We start from the raw sequence: 19,062 nt of genomic DNA on the forward strand, positions 1-19,062 counted from the left end.
CCATGCCCCGCCTAGCAGCTGTGTGTGTATTATCTTGCTCAGCCCTCACAGTAACGGGAAGAGGGAGATGAAAATACAATCTCCATTTAACGAGATCAGGCGACTCAGGCACCCACTGTCTGAATGCTGGGCTCCTGGCTCTGGACCTGTCTTCTGTCCAGACGGCCGACCATTCTCTGACCTGTGCCCTCTCCCCAAAACAGGATCACTCACATGTAGAAAGGTGGACAAGACAACAAGTCCGTTCAACTGCAAATGATTAAAAACAAAACCACAACTCGACTGATCCCCTATAACCAAACCAAAAACCAAACCCGTTGCCATCAAGTTGATTCCAACTCATAGTGACCCTACAGGACAGAGGAGAACTGCCCTGTGGGGTTTCCAAGGAGCGGGTGGTGGATTTGAACTGCTGACTTTTTGGATAGCAGCCAAGCTCTTATAACCACGGTGCCAGCAGGGCTCCGATTCCCTATAGGAGAATATATCTAAATTAAATGCAAATCACAGTTCCAGGCCTCCAGCTACTGTACTGGTTTTCGTTACATCACGTGTCACTTATGAGCTCAACATCTTCCCACGGCTATGTGGCCCCTCTCTGATTTCACAGGGTGGGCAATGAAGATGATAGAGACAGCACAGTATGTAGGGGGTTGGCGGACGGGTCCCAGCAAAGACAGACCAGATCCGCTCAGCTCTGGCCTCCTCTCCATTTGGTCAGCTTTTACCTTCATCTCGTCCATCCAGTCCATAATGTACAGCATTTCCTGAAAGATCTTCTGCAGCCCCAGGTTCATCTCGAGACGCTGACGCCGGGCCCGGAGCAGCTCCAGCAGGTACTCCCAGAGCCGGATGACATTGTCCTTCCTCGCCGTGATGCGCTTGATGTCGTGGTAGTTCTCCGCCTCTAGCTCCCTGGCCACGGCCACCACGGCCTGCACACGCTCCTCGTACGCAGCAATGTCTGTCTCAATGGCCTCGTGCTTTTTCGTGGCGGCTTCGACGGCGGGAAGGTCAAATCCAAAGTTGTCCTGCAGAGAGATGGAGGGAAAAGGAACAGAAAATAAGAAGGATCATCTAATTGGAACAAAGAAACTAAGACCAGGGGTGGGATCCTGAGCATGCCTTACTCTGTGATCCTCGAGCCAAACACCGGCCCTTGAGTCCTCCTCCTCCTGCCCCCACTGGTCTCTGCCTTCCCTAGGGCCCTTCAGATTCCATGCTTAAGCTCCGATGCCCTTCCGAAAGCAAACCAGCAAGCTCCCACTTTGCGGGGGTCCAGCTCGTATCTAGCACCTGACTCGAGAGCCTGCAGCAGGTGATTTATATCAAACCAAGTAGACAAGAAAGCCGCTTTTACTTATTTTCCAACCAGTCTAACTGCCTCAATGGTGAGTTGGTCAAAGGCTGTGGGCAAGAGTGAAATTTACACACTTATCTGTAAGTGTGACTGGTTCACACACACTCAGATTCTAGACAAACGTTGCTGGAGCTGCTTCCAAATCCATAAAAAAATTAGACAAATGGAAGATAAGGCAGAGTAGAGATTACAATCATCCTTGTAGGTGGGCACGATGACGTCACAGGACTGGAGGAACCCCCAGGACTATGGCCCCCAGACACCCAGCTAACTCAGAACTGAAGCCACTCCCAAAGTCCACCTTTCAGCCAAGATTAGACAGAGGCCTGTAAAACAATAACGCAAGGGACAGATGTGCTTCTTAGTTCAGTCAAGTGTTCAAGACCAAATGGGCAACACCTGCCCAAATGCAAGATGAGAGGGCAGGAAGAGACAGGAAACCTGGACAAATGGATGCAGAGACCCCGAGGTGGAAAGGGAAAGGGGGAAAGTGGTGTCCACACTGCGGGGAGTGCAGCCAACGTTGCAGAACAATTTGTGTATAAGTTTTTGAATGAGAAATTAATTTGCACTGTAAACTTCCACCTAAAACAATTAAAAAGAAAATGACATGACAGGGTATTTCTGTCTCCAAGTGACTTCAGAATACTGGATGCGAATAAGCTCTAGGTTCCTGAGCTGTCTGGAATAAGCAGGAGTCCTGTGGCCTGGGTCTCCCATGCACGGTCTGCGTTTCTAGGTGACCCCGGGAAGTGTCTCTAGTGATGTCTAGGGCAGAACCTGAGACACGAGGCGCTGGTTTTCGCTCAGCCAGGTCTCCCTCATAGCTGCCTTGCGGTCAAATCTCCGGGCGAGTTGTTCCAGTTTCTCTTGTCTGATGAGCTCATTCCGCAGGGCCAGTTCTCGCTCGTGTTCCGCTTTTTCCAGTCTTTCCCAGGCCTGGAGAAGAGAAAGTCGATGCTCAAGGAACCTGCTTTGGCTACACTCAACAGATAGCGTTTTTCAAAAAGACCCAAGAACTTAAAAGGGAGCTCCGTTCCCACCCTCACTGACTCTTAAGTCTAGGGGAAAAAAAAAGTATTTATTTTTCTCTCAGTGTAATCCCACGGGAACGCTCCCCTTATCTAAATCTGAAGATCCCACGTTGGATTTGAAGAAATGAAATAGTGTCAGAGTGTGACCTTAGGAGCATTACAACTAAATTATAAATCTCTTGCTTTAACTCTGAGAGGAAATAAAGTCATTACGCCTCAAACAGTCCTGATCATATAAAAAAGATAAATGACTTTTTCTTTAGAAAGAAATCAGATGATGAGTCTCTCATTCAACCCACTCTGGGCCACCCATTCTAAATTCATGTATCCGGGCATTTCTTTCAAAATCCTCACCGAGTGTCCATACAAAACTCACTCCTGGCAAATACATCTTACTTCCCATTAAAAAAAAGAAAATTAGAACATCACATGCAAAGAATCTACATGCGCATAACTGAGCCCCGCGTTCCAGGTTTTTTGAATTGCTGGTGGGAAACAACTCCCACTACGCAATTCTGTAAACGCAGACACAGCAGACGCAATGATGGGAATTGTGTAGCTGACAGCTTCTCTAGCAAAAGGAGCCAAAACCCCAGGCCCCACACCCTCTAGAGAATCCAAATACATAAAGTAAGGTTTCAAGTTCTCCCTTCTGCAATTTAATGACAGTTGAGTCCACTGCCTTGGACAGATGAGAGGTACACTGAGTATACACAAATAACGACAAAGTAAAAGGCTCAAGGCTAGGATGGTTTGATGAAATCTAACATTGCCCAAAACCCCCAATACAAAAAAAAACCACCACCAAACCCGTTGCTGCTGAGTCCATTCTGACTCACACCGATCCTATAGGACAGAATAAAACTGCCCCCTAGGGTTTCCATGGAGCAGCTGGTGGATTCGAACTGCCGAAGTTTTGGTTAGCAACCGAGCTCTTAACCACCGTGCCGCCAGGGCTCCAACAGACTGGCCAATTTCAGATACGAACTGCAAGCATCCCCTGAATCTCTGCAACCGCTGAGCAACGGCTGCTGGCTCATCACTTCAGCAGGCCGGGATGGACCCTTTCAGGCTCCTGCGCTCTCAGCAATCAAGGCCCAGTGTCAGAGCCCGAAGCCGACAGCAGGTCAGGGCCAAGACAGGCCACGACAAGACGGGCTGTACCTTGTTAATGTCAGAGATGAGTTTCCCCTCCCGGGGCATGTAGACCTTCTGATTGTTAGCCCTCATTTTGCTCTGAATGGTGAACAGCAGCACTTCCAAGTTCCCCTTCTCGGTAAACCTAAACACAGAGAAAAACAGCCATCAACATTATTTACTGGGTTTTGTTCCTTCCAGGGGAAAATTCATGGGTTTCTGAAAAAGAAAAAGAAAGAAAACATTTCACACAGTCATGCGGTTTTAAAAGCCATTTATCTCTGGTCTGATTTGTCTGAGGCGCATGTTAGAGAGACAGCGGTGGGTTAGTTATGGGGTATTATAAACCTCAAATGATGCCAAACCGTGGGATTTTTTTTTGGCGGTTATTTGTTTGTTGTTGCTGAGATTTATCTTGGAGGGTGAGAAGGGTTTAAACCTAATGTAATTTTCAATGGGCCTCAGAGACCTCACCAAGGAATTCACAACTGAATAGTTTTCAGAAAAAGAAGGGAGGACTTTATGACTGCGGCCTGTGTTAAACAAGAAGTAACAGGTCATAATCCTTTCTCCATTATTCTTAATTTAAAGAAGATTTAAAATCAAAATTTTTTGGTAACTCACCGATTTGGCAGCAAAGCCTGATCTGAACTGATACGGAACTATCTCTTGTCTTTATCCCATAAAATGTGAGCATTTACACGTTTCGCTACAGACACGTTAAAGGGCCTGACTACAGGTCACTGCCTCAGATCCACTGAGAGTGTCATAATAACACAACATCTGCACCACATTACCTTTCTAAAAAAGAGCCCTGGTGGCGCGACAGTTAAGCACTTGGCTGCTAAATGAAAGGCTGGCGGTTCGAAACCCACCCAGCAACTCTGCAGAAAAAAGGCCTGGCGATCTGCTCCCATAAAGATCGCAGCCTAGAAAACTCTATGAGGCAGCTCCACTTTGTCCTATATGGTTGCTATGAGTTGGAATCAACTCAATGACACCTAACAACCACCACTTTTCTAAAATCCAGAAAACTGGAATTCTGAAACACCCTGGGCACAAGGGTTCTGGATAAGGGATTAGGGGCCTGTATGGAAACGCTGGTGGCGTAATGGTTAAGTGCTACGGCTGCTAACCAAGAGGTCGGCAGTTCGAATTCGCCAGGCGCTCCTTGGAAACCCTACAGGGCAGTTCTACTCTGTCCTATAGGGTCGCTATGACTCAGAATCGATTCGACGGCAATGGGTTTGGTTTTTGGTTTTTTACCATTCATTAAGATTCTCATCGGTCCTGTATATTAGTGGCACATTTGATGGGGCATGATTTCAGAGACACAGGGCCAATGGAAAGGAATAACAAAGGCCGCTAGTGAGGGGCATTTGGCCAAAGAGATAAGATCACAGAAGCCAAAAACAGGGATTGGCCACCATGACCTCTCCTCCTGTCTTATTGGTCACGTATCCCAAGCTGCATCTTACTTGGGCGGTTTCTCCACGGTGCGGTACGTGTTGAATGCCTGCAGCTGCTGCTGGACCCCGACCAGTGAATTGGCAAATTTGCGATTGTTCAAAATTATGATGGTTTGTTCAATCCACTCCAGAAGGTCAGAGGCAAGAGATTCATACTTCTCAATCATTTTTTCTGTTTCAATCGCGTTGTCAAGCACCTGTAAATGGAGGTTAGCAAAATGGAAAAGATCGTGTCAATATTTAAGGAAAACACAATTGCACTCTACGTGAACACACGCACACTTCATGGCTGGCTTTCAGACAGCTCTGCACTATTTGGACACAAGCGTTTCAACTCAAGGAACTATCTGTTAACAGGCTGCGGCTACTATTTGTGACAGCTTAACTGTAATTGGTTCTGTAACCCCCCAACCCTTAGGTGAAGGGTTTAAGATGCTGAGCAACTACTGCCCAAACTCCAAAATGCCTAGAGAAACAGAAACGGCTGTTTCACTTGGTCCTGTCCCACGAATGCCCAGGAATTTTCCATTCTGCCCCACTAAGGGGACAATTTCACCTGATCTAAAGTGTTTTGAAAAATATAGCAGATGAACATCGGCCAAGCCAAAAATTTAAAGGATAATACAGACTCCTCTTCAACCATGGCTAGGAGGATTTCACGCCCACGACACCTGCAAAGTCAGTGACTTTCAACACCCACCTTTCTGGTAAGCTTAAGGAGAGGTGTGTTTCTGAGTCCCTATCTGAACATTACCCTTTGGGATGAAGAGGCTTCTGAAATTCCACAGGTACCATCTCCTCAACGCCTAGTTCCCTGCCATTTGGAGGGTCCACCACAAGTTGCAGCTGGTGAAATTTATGAGTATGTGGGAGAAAAAGGGAAACCCTGGTGGGGTAGTGGCTAAGAGCTACAACCGCTAACCAAAAGGTTGCAGTTCAAATCCACCAGGTGCTCCCTGGAAACTCTATGGGGCAGTTCTACTCTGTCCTATAGGATCACTAGGAGTCAGAAACAATTGGTAGGCAACAGGTTTGGTTTTTTTGGGAGAACAAGGTGCTCGGTGACAGCGCATTAAGATGTGAACCTTAGTTGTGTCTTACAACCCATAAAGTTGGTGAGAGCTCACCTTCCCGATTCGTTTCCCTTCAACGGCCAAGGCCTTCATCTTAGAAAAGTAGTGGTAGTAAGTCACCACGTAAGTGATTATGGACTTCTCGTCAGGGTGGTCCACACTGATATCTGCAACACAGAGAAGACTGGCTCACAGCCCACGTGGTTGCTCAACGACACTGGATAGTCCAGTGTCTTCGTTTTCCATACTAGAGTTCTGCCATCCGTGCGTTACACAATCCTAAAAAGGATGATGAGGAAACCACCCCACTGACTCTTTTCTCACATGAATATTCATGAAATGCCTTTAACCTACCCAACATTGAGTGCAAAAAAGGACGTGAAAGTCTTAAAAGACATAATCCTTTCTCTAGGAGTCCCGCCAGTCACAAACTCAAGATACACACCATACTGCTACAGTGAAAGGAAGAACACAGCAAGTCCAGTCAGAATTCATAGCAAGCGGCGGCCACCTCAGACACGCCGTGTTCATCTTCCCTTTCCGCAGCTGGACTTGTCCTTCTTGAGTCCTTAACTCTGTTCACGACACCAGAATCTGCCCTAGACACTCAGTCTTTGGATGTCTATCTCCTCAGTCCAATCTATCCAGGCAGTCGCTCAGTCTGAGTCCAGGGGATTCTATTTATGGAATCCTTCCTGTCACTCATAGCTCAGACTTCACAGTCACGCAAGCAGACCTGAAGCAATGGGTTCCTCCCTGGGTCTCCCCACTCCCCCATTACTTTACACACTGCAGCCAGACTGGTCTTCTGGAAGTATAGCTGTGAACATACGTCCCTTCCTCCGAGCTCAGAATCACTCAAACGTGTCCCATAGTCTATAAAGTATAAGCCCCTCCGTCTTCTAGAGTCTGGCCATAGCTTTCCTTCCCTTTCTTTCACTCAACAAAAATTTATCAGGCCTCCTCTGAGTGCCGGGCCCTGCCTGGGCATTTCTAATTCCACTACCCACTACTTCTCCTCCAGCACCGTATCACCGAACCAAACACACCCCACAATTTCCCATACTCCTCCCCCTAACCACAACCTCCCTTTGCCTGTAATGGCCTCTCTCACCTCATCACCTTCTTCCTATCCTTCAAGGTCCAGTTTCAAAGCTACCACGCCAGCACAGCCAGAGTTATCATCTCCCTCCTCTATTCTCTTAGCACTTTGTTTACACGGACCCCCGGTCCACCTTCTACCAGGTACTATAATTGTCCGTGCATGCCTTACTCGGCTTTACAAGACTAAGTCCCAAGGTAAGAACCTTGGCTTTGTGGGCTTCTGTGCCACTCCACCTCCCAAATTCCTAGTGTGTTGTCCTGCAAAACGTGGATGCTCAACACAGGTGGTCCCTCCTTATGATGTATTCCCGTTACGATGAGCCACACTTACGACCGTCCATTTGGTTGTTTTTTTGGGGGGGGGGGCACATCTTATCATTATTAATATGTACTATATACAATGTTGCAATGTGTAATTTGCTGATGTTATCGTTCTCAGATGTTCAATTTTATGATTCACTGTTTGAAACACTGCCATATAGATTTAGTTTTCTAGACTAAATCAGGGGTTACAGCTGCTTGAAAACCTGACTCAAATGCTGAGCACTTGAATAAAGTTAAAAGGCAGATTCAGGAAGCAGTGAGATGTTACCACAAAATATATACAGAAAAAAAAGAAAACGGCCACACAGACAACTCTCACTCATTTTCTGACTCGAAATACCATGTCCGTTCCCAAGGGTAACCCAGATGGTCGAGACCCGTCCACGAGTGGAGTTACTACCACAACTGACAAAATGCCAACGTCATCCAACTCTTCTCCATCACCAGAGTAAATTTTTTTGATTTGCTTATTTTTTCATGTATGTAATGTATTAAAATATACCTAAGTTTATATGTAATGTTTCCAACCTCAAAGACAAAGACCGGATTTATAAAAATGCTGATAATAAAAGGCATTAATAAATGAAAACTGAAAAAAAAAAAAAAGAGGTATTCGACTTACATCAGAACCGGCTTACAACGGAGTTGTCAGAACAGAACCCCATCCTAAGTTGGGGACTACCTGTAAATATTTGTTGAGGGAAAGTACAAATGAAAAATGGCAAGTCTTCGAAGAAAGGCGATATTGAATGAAATGCCCAACTCAGGCTGGGATGAAGCTGGGTCATACAGGAGAGCTCCTGGTAGACATATTTTTCAATATGCGTTCACACATACGCTTTGTTTTCTAAGCTGACAGCCCTGGGTGGGGCAGGACTGTTTCTCTTATTTTAAAGATGAGAACACCAGGGCAGAGAGCCGAGACGTCCCTGCCCAGTCTCAGCAGCCAGCCAGGAGCAGTAGGGAGACCAGAACCACAGCTACTGTTTCTGCCCCAGGCTTCTGTGGCCAACGTGTGTGTCTGTCTGCTTGACCCTTCTAAGTGTCCCCAAAGGCGAGGGAGCTGGAGGAAAGCCAGAAAAAGATGCCTGTTTTGTACGCTATTTAATAAGCCCAAAATATCGAGCTGCCGGAGAAGGAATAAGCAGGCAAAAAAAATTAAATTAAAAAAAATTTTTTTTTTTTTTTTTTTTTTTAAAACTTGTCTACAAGTGTATTTTAACTGACTCTCTTTGGAGTACTGGCGCTAAAGGCAACTAATAAGCAAGATCAAACCCCCAGGGTAAGTGACATCAGCTGCCTGTTTAAAGTCCTTGTCTTACGATCTGCGGGATATCAATCTCCTTTTCATACTGGTGATGATCAGAAAAATTAACTACTGAGCAAAGATTTTAAAAATATGTCACGATGGTATGATTGAAAAAAGGTTCTTTATTGAAGCACAGAGTTAGGGGCTAAGGAAGAATTCCTTCCCATGGTAAGATGGGGTCACGTATGGAGATTTATCACAGCCCGAGGAATTGCAGCTTTCTATTTATATTGAGAAATCATTTGATGGGCTACCACAAAGATAATTATATCTGTTTCCTGTAGCAAACTTATCAGTGAATCTCATGTGTTGGAAAATAGCAAGAAGCCTGCTTGGCAGCCTCATGACCTCTATCTGCCCTTGGGGAGTTAAACTTCCTGTTCTATATTTACATTAAAGAACTTTGAACTTTCATTCACATGCACTGTTTTCTCTAATATTTTGCTCACAGCTCAGAGAATCTATAAAATTCCAGTACTCTGGCGGGGAGGGGGGGATCCTTTTACATTTTAGATGCTTCTCCAAATTAGAAAAAGTTCCTATGACAGCTCATGCTAACAAGAAGCCAGGAATTAGGATTTTGTTAAGGCCAGGAAGCTACAGCTGGGGGACTGTCCCACACGGGCCAGCTCCACATCATCACGGTCAGTCTTTGGGGTCCTGCTGCAGGGACCCACAAAGCAGAGAGAGTGGGATCAGCTTCACACACAGAACCGCATGCTGTGCTTCCAAGCAGCCAGCGCTTGGGAAGGGACTGTGTGTACTCTTATTCCTTTTTCCACCTGCACACTCCCCTTTCCTGAATGCACCGTCCCTCCTTGGGGCTCTTTTCCCTGTCCATAAGCAAACACCAAAAATCGTCCTAACGAGACCCCTGCCTCCAGGCTCCACTCATCCAAACCATCCTGCCCACTAACTCTGGCTGAACGGCTGTCAAAAAACATGCCTTTGTCTTCCCTGGCTCCACACCTCTGCTCAGGCAAGTCCCTCACCCTAGCATGCCCTCTCCTTTGGAAAGTTTGTTTAAATTCCACCCATGTTTAGAGCCTATCTGAACATCAGCCTCCTCACAAATTCTTACATCAATTCCGACAACCCAACTGAGCTTCTCTGATGACTCCCAAAGCAGGTTGTACAAATAAAAACAAACTGATAGGAGCAGGCTTTATATTAACCACCCGATGCTAGGGATGCTAAAAATTCCACCTCGTATCCCTCGAGTCCTCACCTTCGGGGTCCAGGAGTTTGGTGAGGCCGAGATGCTGCTCTGCCAGGTTAAAGGCATTCTGCAGATTGTAGTGTGCATTGGACTTCTTCAGTTTGTCAAAATCTATCAGGTCAGGCCTGGAAGAACAAAGGAACACAACAAAATCCATGGCTTGAAAGCCTATCATGAGACCCATGCAATACAATCACTGCTCCAAAACACACCAGAATCACCATTTCGAGGACCACACCTCTGGCATATGATTTAATCATCAAATATCAAAACATGATTTTGAATAAACACTTTCAAAGCTTTTTAACAGAATGAAAGACAACAGGTGACCTCGCTTATTTTGTTTGGGAGATTGAAATATTCTCCCAGATTTCTCTCAGGTGGAATGCAGGGACGGTGCTGCATGGTCGAAAGCAATGGATCAGAGGATCGAAGGTCACCCAAATCTGCTACAGAGAAATGTCAACATTCTCCCCCAAAACTTTCACCACGTCTCTGAAGGACTTACCGGTGTTTGTGTATCAGTGCGTTGAAGGCCATACCGTCCCTCCAGCTGGTGGTGAAGTTGTGAATGTTGACATTGGGGTACCTGCCAAGGACAAAGCACAAGAGAAAGGCAGCAGAATTACCAAACATGAGTTGGTGTAGGTTTATGCTTTTGTTAAATGCAGTGTGAAAACAGTTTTTAAGCATTATAAAATCTAAGGCATTAAATACCAATAAGGACAATCAAATCAGAGCAAACATCACTTGTTATAAAAGTAAACTACGACTCACGTCTACATGGCTTTTCTTGCTGGTAATTCAATCCAAGAAAGATGTAAACTATGTCCCCAGATTAAAGCGGGACCATTACTTAGGAAAAAGGGACCAGGACCCAGAAAGCTCGGAGGCCTATGGGCTTCCACTTCCCTACTTTACCAGCAAAGATACCAAGGACCCCACAATCACTGAGATCTGAATTCACAAGTTATCGTCAGAACAGGAAGACACTGGGCTTACCTGTCCATGTGACTGACACTCAGTTTTCTTTTTCCTTATGCAACTTAATCTGACAAAGTTCTGTAAAGCAGGTACCCCCCTGGAAAATTGCCTGTGCTGAAAACTTACCCCTAAATCAATTGGTTATTCTATGCCATACTGATTTACGTTGTAGTGAATTCGAAAGTTCATATCTGACTCTCCCCCCCGCCCACCTTATTACACCACAAGTTTTTTATGGTTTCCTACAACGGGGTGCTGCTCTGACATCAACTCAAACCACACTGATCAGGTACACTGCAGCCACACCTGTACTCAAGGTAGTGTGGACAATAATGCTCTAATTGTCGTCAGGCGCTGTCCAGTTGGTTGCGACTCACAGCGGCCCTATGCACAACAGAACGAAACCCTGCTGGTACTGCACCCTCCCCACAATCATTGTTATGTTTGAGCCCGTTGTTGCAGTCACCATCTCGTCAAGGGTCTTCCTGTTTTTTACTGACCCTCTACTTTACCAAGTAGCCTGATACAAAATGAGCTCTTAATAAATACTTCGGGGCTGCATGACCCTGAACCGATTTGACGAGACCTTTAAAGGTTTTGGAAACTCTATGCGGCAGCTCTGCTCTGTCCTTTAGGGTCACTATGAGTTGGAGTCGACAACGGATTTGGTTTTAAAGGTTCAGCATCAGTTGAGCCCCAGTAATTTCAGTGAGCAACAAAAAATAGGCAGTTCTGTAAAACTATCTTCACTAAAATTTCAACTTAAGAATAAAGGAAAACTGAGACAGGTAATATATAAAGATTACTCTTAAGTTTACTGAGCAAAGCTTCCAAAGGTTAAGAGAAATTAAAGGGAAGAGAAACCCCCCAAATGCTTCTTTAAAATAAATAACTCTCTCTCTCTCTATATATATATCTCATGGGTGTGATTTCTAAAACTGCTTCCAGAGTTTTAAAATGCAAAATATACCACTGTCTGGAGCTTCCCTACTAAAGGGAAGGAAGCTGATGGTGGCGATATGACAGCCCAGCACATAAATCAGAACGCCTTCCATTCTGAAAGCCAGCTAAAATGTCAACTTACCAACTGCTTACATGTTAACGAGACTTCTCAACGGAAGTCGATGAAGAGGACTCTTGTCAGCACCTTATAAACGATGACTACAGTGGCACCTAGTCCTGGGGGCAGCAGCCCCTGGTAACCTTTCAGTCCACACTCACCCAGCTGTCTTCATCTGGCACCATAACAGCAACGCGTCCTTGGCGGACTTCTTCTCTTTGTTGTCTTCAGTTTCCACGCTGATATCCTGGATCTAAGATTTATAAAGGAACATGAGATGAATAGATGGGCCGGCTGTGGAACGGCACCCACAGAAGAAGAGGTCTGCATATACAAGACAGTGGGCTTTGGATCAAAACGCAGCCCTAATGACTATTCACTCTGAGTGTCGATGATAACTGCTTTCCGAAGCCAGTGGTCACCTCCTAAACACACCTACGCACAGTGATAAGGCTGAAGTGAAGACCAGTCACCTGCGTAACTTCTCAGCACCTATATAGGGGTCATTTCTGCCTCTAACATGGCCGGTCTTTCCAACCACAAGCATTGTGGCTCATATAGTATACCCGGAATCTCACCAGACCCTAGAGAAATATGAAGTTCGGTTGCTCATAACCAAACATTTTCCACACCAGAGTGTGTCCTTCATTGATGCAGACACTGTGTGTACCATTTCCTGAAAGCCAACCCAAATCTGAGAAAGAGTACGCCTGAAATGTCGAGCCTCCATGGTCTGCGTTGTTAAGCCACTCACAGGTGGCATATTTTCGACATGCTATAGTGAGCCGCCCGCCTCGTCTGCTGGCGCTGCCAAAGCAGACTGGGTGGATCAAGGCTCCACCACCGACCGTGTCATCCTTGGGAGCATTCCTCAGCTTTCCCACCTGAGGAATGGCAACAACACAGCGGCTACCTCACAGTGCTTTGTGTACATCAATGAGATAAAGAATGAGAAGTGCTGAGTCCACAGTAAAAACTCATAAATGTCAGCTCTTATGACTAGGTGTTGGTCACCCGTTACGTGATTTTAGTCAAACATTCTGGAGACCTTCCTGGCTGTCGTTTCCTTGGCCACAGTAAAGTGTCGGGTGTGAGTGGGTGGACAGTGCTGTCTAGGGGGCCAATCCTCACCAGCCAACTCTAACTATCCCATGCGTCCTGCCCGTCAAACCTCTCTCCGCTCAATCTACGAATATTCCCTAGAACTCTCCACACACACACACACAAAAAAGATGGAGGGAGGATAAAATGTACGAACATGAGATTAAAAAGTTAAAAACTCTCAACTAGGAAAAACCCCTACGGGTTGAAATGATTACACGTATTTTCAAATTCTCCGTTTTTAACCGTGGCAAGGACGTGAAGTGGGAGCCTGAAGAAACCCCAAACTCTATTATTAGGATCGCTAGCTCACAGACGGAAAGTGAACATGGGAGGGTAACCGTCGCTTAAGGGGTGAGACACGGATGTGCCGGGAGAGCCAGGCTGGAACGTCACATATTAACCCGTCAGCTTTCTTAGGCTTCCCTGTGGCCAAAGGCGTCTGCCTGCCCAGGAACAAAGTGCGCCCTTCTGAATTGAAGACAGCTCCCTATTTTGACCAGGCAAACCCAAAGGCTTTCATGCCACTGTCTCAGACTGTCTCGATTCTCTTGCAAAGGAGCAAAAGCACAAAGTCGGCGTGCCATCATCAGTGTTGAATGGATATTTGATGCCAACTGGTCTGACTTTTGGGTTATGCAGGTACGGGAGCCCTGGTAGTGCAGTGGTTAAGAGCTACAGCTGCTAACCAAAAGATCGACAGCTCAAATCCACCAGCCGCTCCTTGGAAACCCTATGGGGCAGTTCTACTGTGTCCTATAGGACGCTATGAGTCGGAATCGACTTGATGGCAGTGGGTTAATGGGTTATGCAGGTACAGGGCAGGTCCTGCCTGGGAGCTCTGGGGAGAATGAACACACACACACACACAGACACACGCACACACAGGGAGTTGAGACAAGGCTGCCTATCGTGAGCTGGGGAGAAGGGCAGACAGGTGCGGATGTGGGGAGCATCAGAGGCGGGCTGTGGGCAGGGCCTTGGCTGACGTGTAATCAGTACGTATTTGCTGAACGAGTGATAATTTACTAGAGCTGCTGGAGGAAGCTGAGTCACGCTAGATGCCACCATTGCAGGCCACGCACCTGCAGCCTCTACTCCTTGCCTCAGAGGGAAGGGAGAAAGTCCGTGTCAGCATTTACAGGGTCAAGTAGAGAAAACACAAGCTGGCAGGAAGCTAATTAGCCAATGACTCAGCCCAATTCGTGCTGAGAATCCTGGAAAGGGCTGTGTGTGCCAGCCCCACCAACAGGGGCACTGACTGCTGTAGGGAGCCCACGATCGGGGCGCCCTTCCATGGTCTGACTACTACAGACCAAAGGCAGCGACAGAGCTAGAACCTTCCACTCTGCAAAACAGGCACAGCTTGGGGGGCAGCCGCTCACTTCATCTTACGTAGGCATCTTAATTTCACTAACTCCGTCTGTCTGTCTGTTGCCGTCGAGTCGATTCCGACTCACAGTGACCCTACACGACAGAGCAGAACTGCCCCACAGGGTTTCCACGGAGCGCCTGGTGGATTCAAACTGCCAACCTTCTGGTTAGCAGCTGTAGTTCTTAACCACTGTGGCACCAGGGTTTCTGATTTCACTAACTAGTGAACTTAAAGGTTTGTGCTCCATTTTCAAATCATTTAGGAACCAAATGACAATACCTGCACAAGAGTTCTGTTTGCACAAAAAAAGCCACTGATGGTGGCAATTAACTCCCTTAATGACATCATCATCAACAGGTCAACAGGGGTCCCCTCCTCAGATCCACTGAGTTAAGGGCCTGTGGGCTGGGATCTGGGAGTCTGAATGATTAAAAAGCTTTTCCAAGGAGTCAGATGATTGGCCAGGCTTGGGACCCACCCTTTCAGGGGCCGGTTTCTTTGTATGACTCTGTGTTAGCCCACTCCACTCCCTCCATGCACCCAGAACACTGTGAGCGCAAACTCCATCCTCAGGGAAGTGAGAGAGAAAGGAGGCTGGTCTCGGGCCAAATTTAGAGTTTTAATAAGAAAACAAAGAGAGCCATCATTTGCATTTGTTTTTCCCTTTTCGCGTGAGATTGTTATTTACCCAGAAAAACCATGCAGGCCTTTATCAAAGAGGCAGAGCAAGAAGGACAGGCAGTGGAGGGGCTGGGGATGCTAGGACATTCATATGCAGAGTAACCCCACATTGTGGTAGGAAGTTTTTCCTGCATTTCAAATTTTAATCAAAAAGCAAGAAGTATGTACCTAGACAGACAGCCAGGAGCCCCGCTGTGGGGGGGAGGGTTTCACAACCTTGAAATCCTGAGTGTCCTGAGCACTGGCTCTTAGGGGTCAGAAGCACCCACCCCAGCCCTAACCAGCTGTAGAATCCCAGGAGAGGTGCCTAACTTCTCTGTATCCTTCGTTCCTTTGTAAAGTGAAGAAACTGGACAAAAGGACCTTGAGGGTACCTTCTGGCTTAAGATGCTTCTATAACTTTAGAACCTTTCTCCCTAAGTACAACCAACCCATAAAATTCTCAACGACTCAGACAAAGGCTTTTGCACCCCCCTCCCTTGAGGACTGCTTCCCCACATCCCAAGGGGAATGAGAAGGTGAGAGTGGAGCCCCCCACCCTCCACACACACGTGTGCACATACAAGTCATGACCCCAATAGTCCCTCCTAAAAATATTCTCTAATACGTGGAAAGAACCGGTGAAGTTCAGACAGCACTAATATCCCAGCACCAGCCATGTCCTTACACCTTTGCTCCTGAAAGCCAAGTGGGAGAAACCAGACGTCTAGAGTAGCTGGTGGCGATGCAGCCTGGAGACCCCCATGCCAGTGAGTTGTATCTGACCCCACAGCCAAGACTGCCAAAAAACCAAAACCAAGCCCACTGCGGTCGAGTCGATTCTGACTCATAGTGACCCTACAGGACAGAGTAGGACTGTCCCCATATGACTTCCAAGGAGTGGCTGGTGGATTCAAAATGCTGATCTTTTGGTCAGCAGCCATAGCTCTTAACCACTGTGCCACCAGGCTCCAGCGCCAAGACTGCCAGGGGCTAGTAAAACTGTGGCGGATCCTGTATCTGCCATGTGTCCACAGGTCACTACTCAGTCCCAAAGGCTGCAGGTGACACACCACTCTGCACACCTGACGCTGAGATGGCCCTTCTGGTCCCACCGGAGTGGGGAGGCCAGCTTCACGGGGATGCTCACACCTGAGAGGTCTGCCTAAGCTCTGAGCATCAGCAGCACCCCTGGGCCAAACTCCTCACCTGGAAGCGTAGGATGATGGTCCAGATGAGGCCGAGGGTCAGCCGGTGGTTCCCATCCACGATGTCGTGGGACCCCATGTTCTCCAGGTGGACTCTCTGCTCCTTGAGGAACTGAAGGGCTTTGTCCACGTTCTCCAGACAGTGGATACGCATCCGTCCCTTGGTGGGCTTCGGCTAGAAACGGGAGAGCAGAAGGTGGAAACGTGTCAGCCAACGGGGCAGAGACGGCCCAGAACTCACGCACGGCCACAAATGAAAACACTAGACAGATGCGCCTTCATCTGCTCCAAGCACCGTGCTCTCTACCAGCCTTCGAAGAGAAAGCTGACTGCTTGAGCCATGGTAACCCATCACTTTGGAGATTCACTTAAACGCGAAAGCGACACAATTTACAAACTAGCACATAAACTGAAAGCTGAGAGAAAAAAAAAAAGGGCCCAGTTTTAACAAAACATCCCAGCACTACTGCTGCCACACTGACGAGTTTTTGCAGAAGCCTGGCGAGACACCTGAAAGGCTTTTCTGACTGCTTGACATGTGGAAAGAGGTTTGCCAGGGGCTACTTTGGGTGGCTCCATAAGGTTAGCTTGAAATTTCTAAAAGGGGTTATACCACCAAGTCAGAAGAATTTTCAAGTGGTAGTTTTGTGAGGGTGGTGAGGAGGAAGGTTGAGTAAAATGGTGACTTACTGGAAAGAAAGATAAAGGAAAAAATATATATATACACATACATGTGTGTATGGCAGTAGCCGTTAATTTGAGCCACGAACTTCTTTTCCTTTCACTCAGTTATCTAAGATCCAAAAGAGGCTTTAAATAAACAAAGAAAAGGTATCTATAAAGAAATAGAAATACACAAAATCTGCAGTGGGTCTCTACTTTCCCACTCTGTCAAAAGCAAGCTGATACCCTCCACCGCCCGGCTCCCCTCTCCCCACTCTCTCTGGCTGATCTCGCCATGTCATGGTACAGCACAGCCATTCCAGCTCCCCCATGTCCCCCAGCTCCACACACTATGTTCCGGGCCACACAGCTGATGGCCTCGTCGCATCCTGTCTTACATCTCCGCTGCTGTTTCAGGCATTGCTCTCCCTCCTTCCAACTAGACCGCGGGCTTCTTGAGAGCAGGGAGGATGCTTTATTTACGCTTCTGCCCTGCTCTCGGCAGCCTCCGGTTCGGTTCTGCGCACAAGAGATGCACGTAGTGAATGCCCGTGGACGGACTGGGCTTGGTGTGTGCCAAGAGCTGGTCTCATAAGGGACAGGCGGCCACATGTGGAGCCACGTGGACAGACTCAGTTAAGATCCACAGTCATCCCTCGGTTAAAATCTTGGCCATCCCCCACGTCTCCCTCTGAAGTTAAGATCCTGAGTTATTTGCTAGGTGGAAAACATCCGAAGGGAAGAAGCCTTGGGTGACAAGTGGTCATTTTAAGCCTGTCTCGTCTCAGAGTGTTGTTCTATTCCTGACTTTGTCTTCTCCTATGAAAAAAGGACAGGCAAGAATGGAAGAGTGTGCTGGACCCTGAGGAGATCAGACTACAAGCAGATGCCTTGCACCCAAGTGGCAAACTCTCTTTTCAAATAATGGAAAAAAGAAAAGTTCTCCAAACATCAAGCTTTTTACACTATTATGATAACTTTCCTTACTCCAAAATAAATATGCAAATACAAATCTTGAAAATTAAAAAGATCTTTTCTCTGGAGAAACTTCAAAACCAAATTCAAATTGGCTATATGGGAAATGCTAGGATTTGTTATTTACGTTATGCCAGATAATACTTGTTCCACCAAAATCAAGCCCTCGACCAGGCAGAGAAAAGGTCAGAGACAAAAACGAAAGGGATGGGCTCAGTCTAAAATTCTAGGACTCCAATTCTGTATAAACAGTTTGACGCCGGCCTTCCCGCTTTCAAAGGTACGCCCAGCAGCCTCCTGAAGTCGGCCGCACGCCAGCCATCATGCTTCCTGTTACGGACTGAACGTGTCCCCAGAAACGTCTGTCGACTTGGCTAGGCCGTGACTCCCAGTACTGTGTGCTGTCCACCATTCTGTGACCTGATGTGATTGCCCTGTGTGTTGTAAATCCTAACCCTCTGTGATGTCTGGGTACGATGTTAGTGAGGCAGTTACATTAATGAGGCAACACTCAGTCTACAGGACTCAGTTGTATCTTGAGTCAGTCTCTTTTGAGATAGGAGAAAGAGAAGGGAGCAGAGAGGGGAGGGACCTCATGCCACTAAGACACTCCTACGTATCATCTCAACTGAACCTCACTCAACGTCAGTAGCATATTAACGCCTTTCGAACTACAAGGACCAAGAAGACACGATAAGGTTCCGTGACTTACACGCCAGGGGCGCCGTGTGAGCGAGAGGAAGAATCAAGACTAAAACTCAAGTACTTTAACTCTCAAGTCTTGTGTTTCATTTGCTTCAGAGAAGGCTTCTAAATTGTTTAAGACATGATACTTGGACACGTTTAGGAGGCAATACTCACAGGAAATTAGTTTTGAGAGATGTGATGATCTCACAGAGCTATAGACAGAATTACTGTTGGTAAAATAAACTGCATAGCTCTCAAAACCAAAACCAAACCCAGTGCCGTCGAGTCGATTCTGACTCATAGCGACCCTACAGGACAGA

General features: G+C 46.9%; 1 protein-coding gene across 2 annotated transcripts in view; it reads right to left on the reverse strand.

Moving 5' to 3' along the window:
* Positions 1–19,062, reverse strand: part of SPTBN1 (spectrin beta, non-erythrocytic 1) — a 223,013-nt gene that overhangs the window by 50,324 nt on the left and 153,627 nt on the right. For both annotated transcript variants that reach the window (XM_064277086.1, XM_010597267.3), the window contains 9 exons: positions 16,419–16,592; positions 12,235–12,326; positions 10,538–10,618; positions 10,039–10,154; positions 6,128–6,240; positions 5,010–5,197; positions 3,559–3,676; positions 2,141–2,299; positions 729–1,031 (listed from right to left, as the gene is read on the reverse strand). In XM_064277086.1, the coding sequence (XP_064133156.1) occupies positions 729–1,031; positions 2,141–2,299; positions 3,559–3,676; positions 5,010–5,197; positions 6,128–6,240; positions 10,039–10,154; positions 10,538–10,618; positions 12,235–12,326; positions 16,419–16,592 (1,344 nt within the window). The remainder of the gene's footprint in view (positions 1–728; positions 1,032–2,140; positions 2,300–3,558; positions 3,677–5,009; positions 5,198–6,127; positions 6,241–10,038; positions 10,155–10,537; positions 10,619–12,234; positions 12,327–16,418; positions 16,593–19,062) is intronic.

This window comes from Loxodonta africana, chromosome 26, assembly GCF_030014295.1.
Source record: "Loxodonta africana isolate mLoxAfr1 chromosome 26, mLoxAfr1.hap2, whole genome shotgun sequence".
NCBI classification, from domain to species: domain Eukaryota; kingdom Metazoa; phylum Chordata; class Mammalia; order Proboscidea; family Elephantidae; genus Loxodonta; species Loxodonta africana.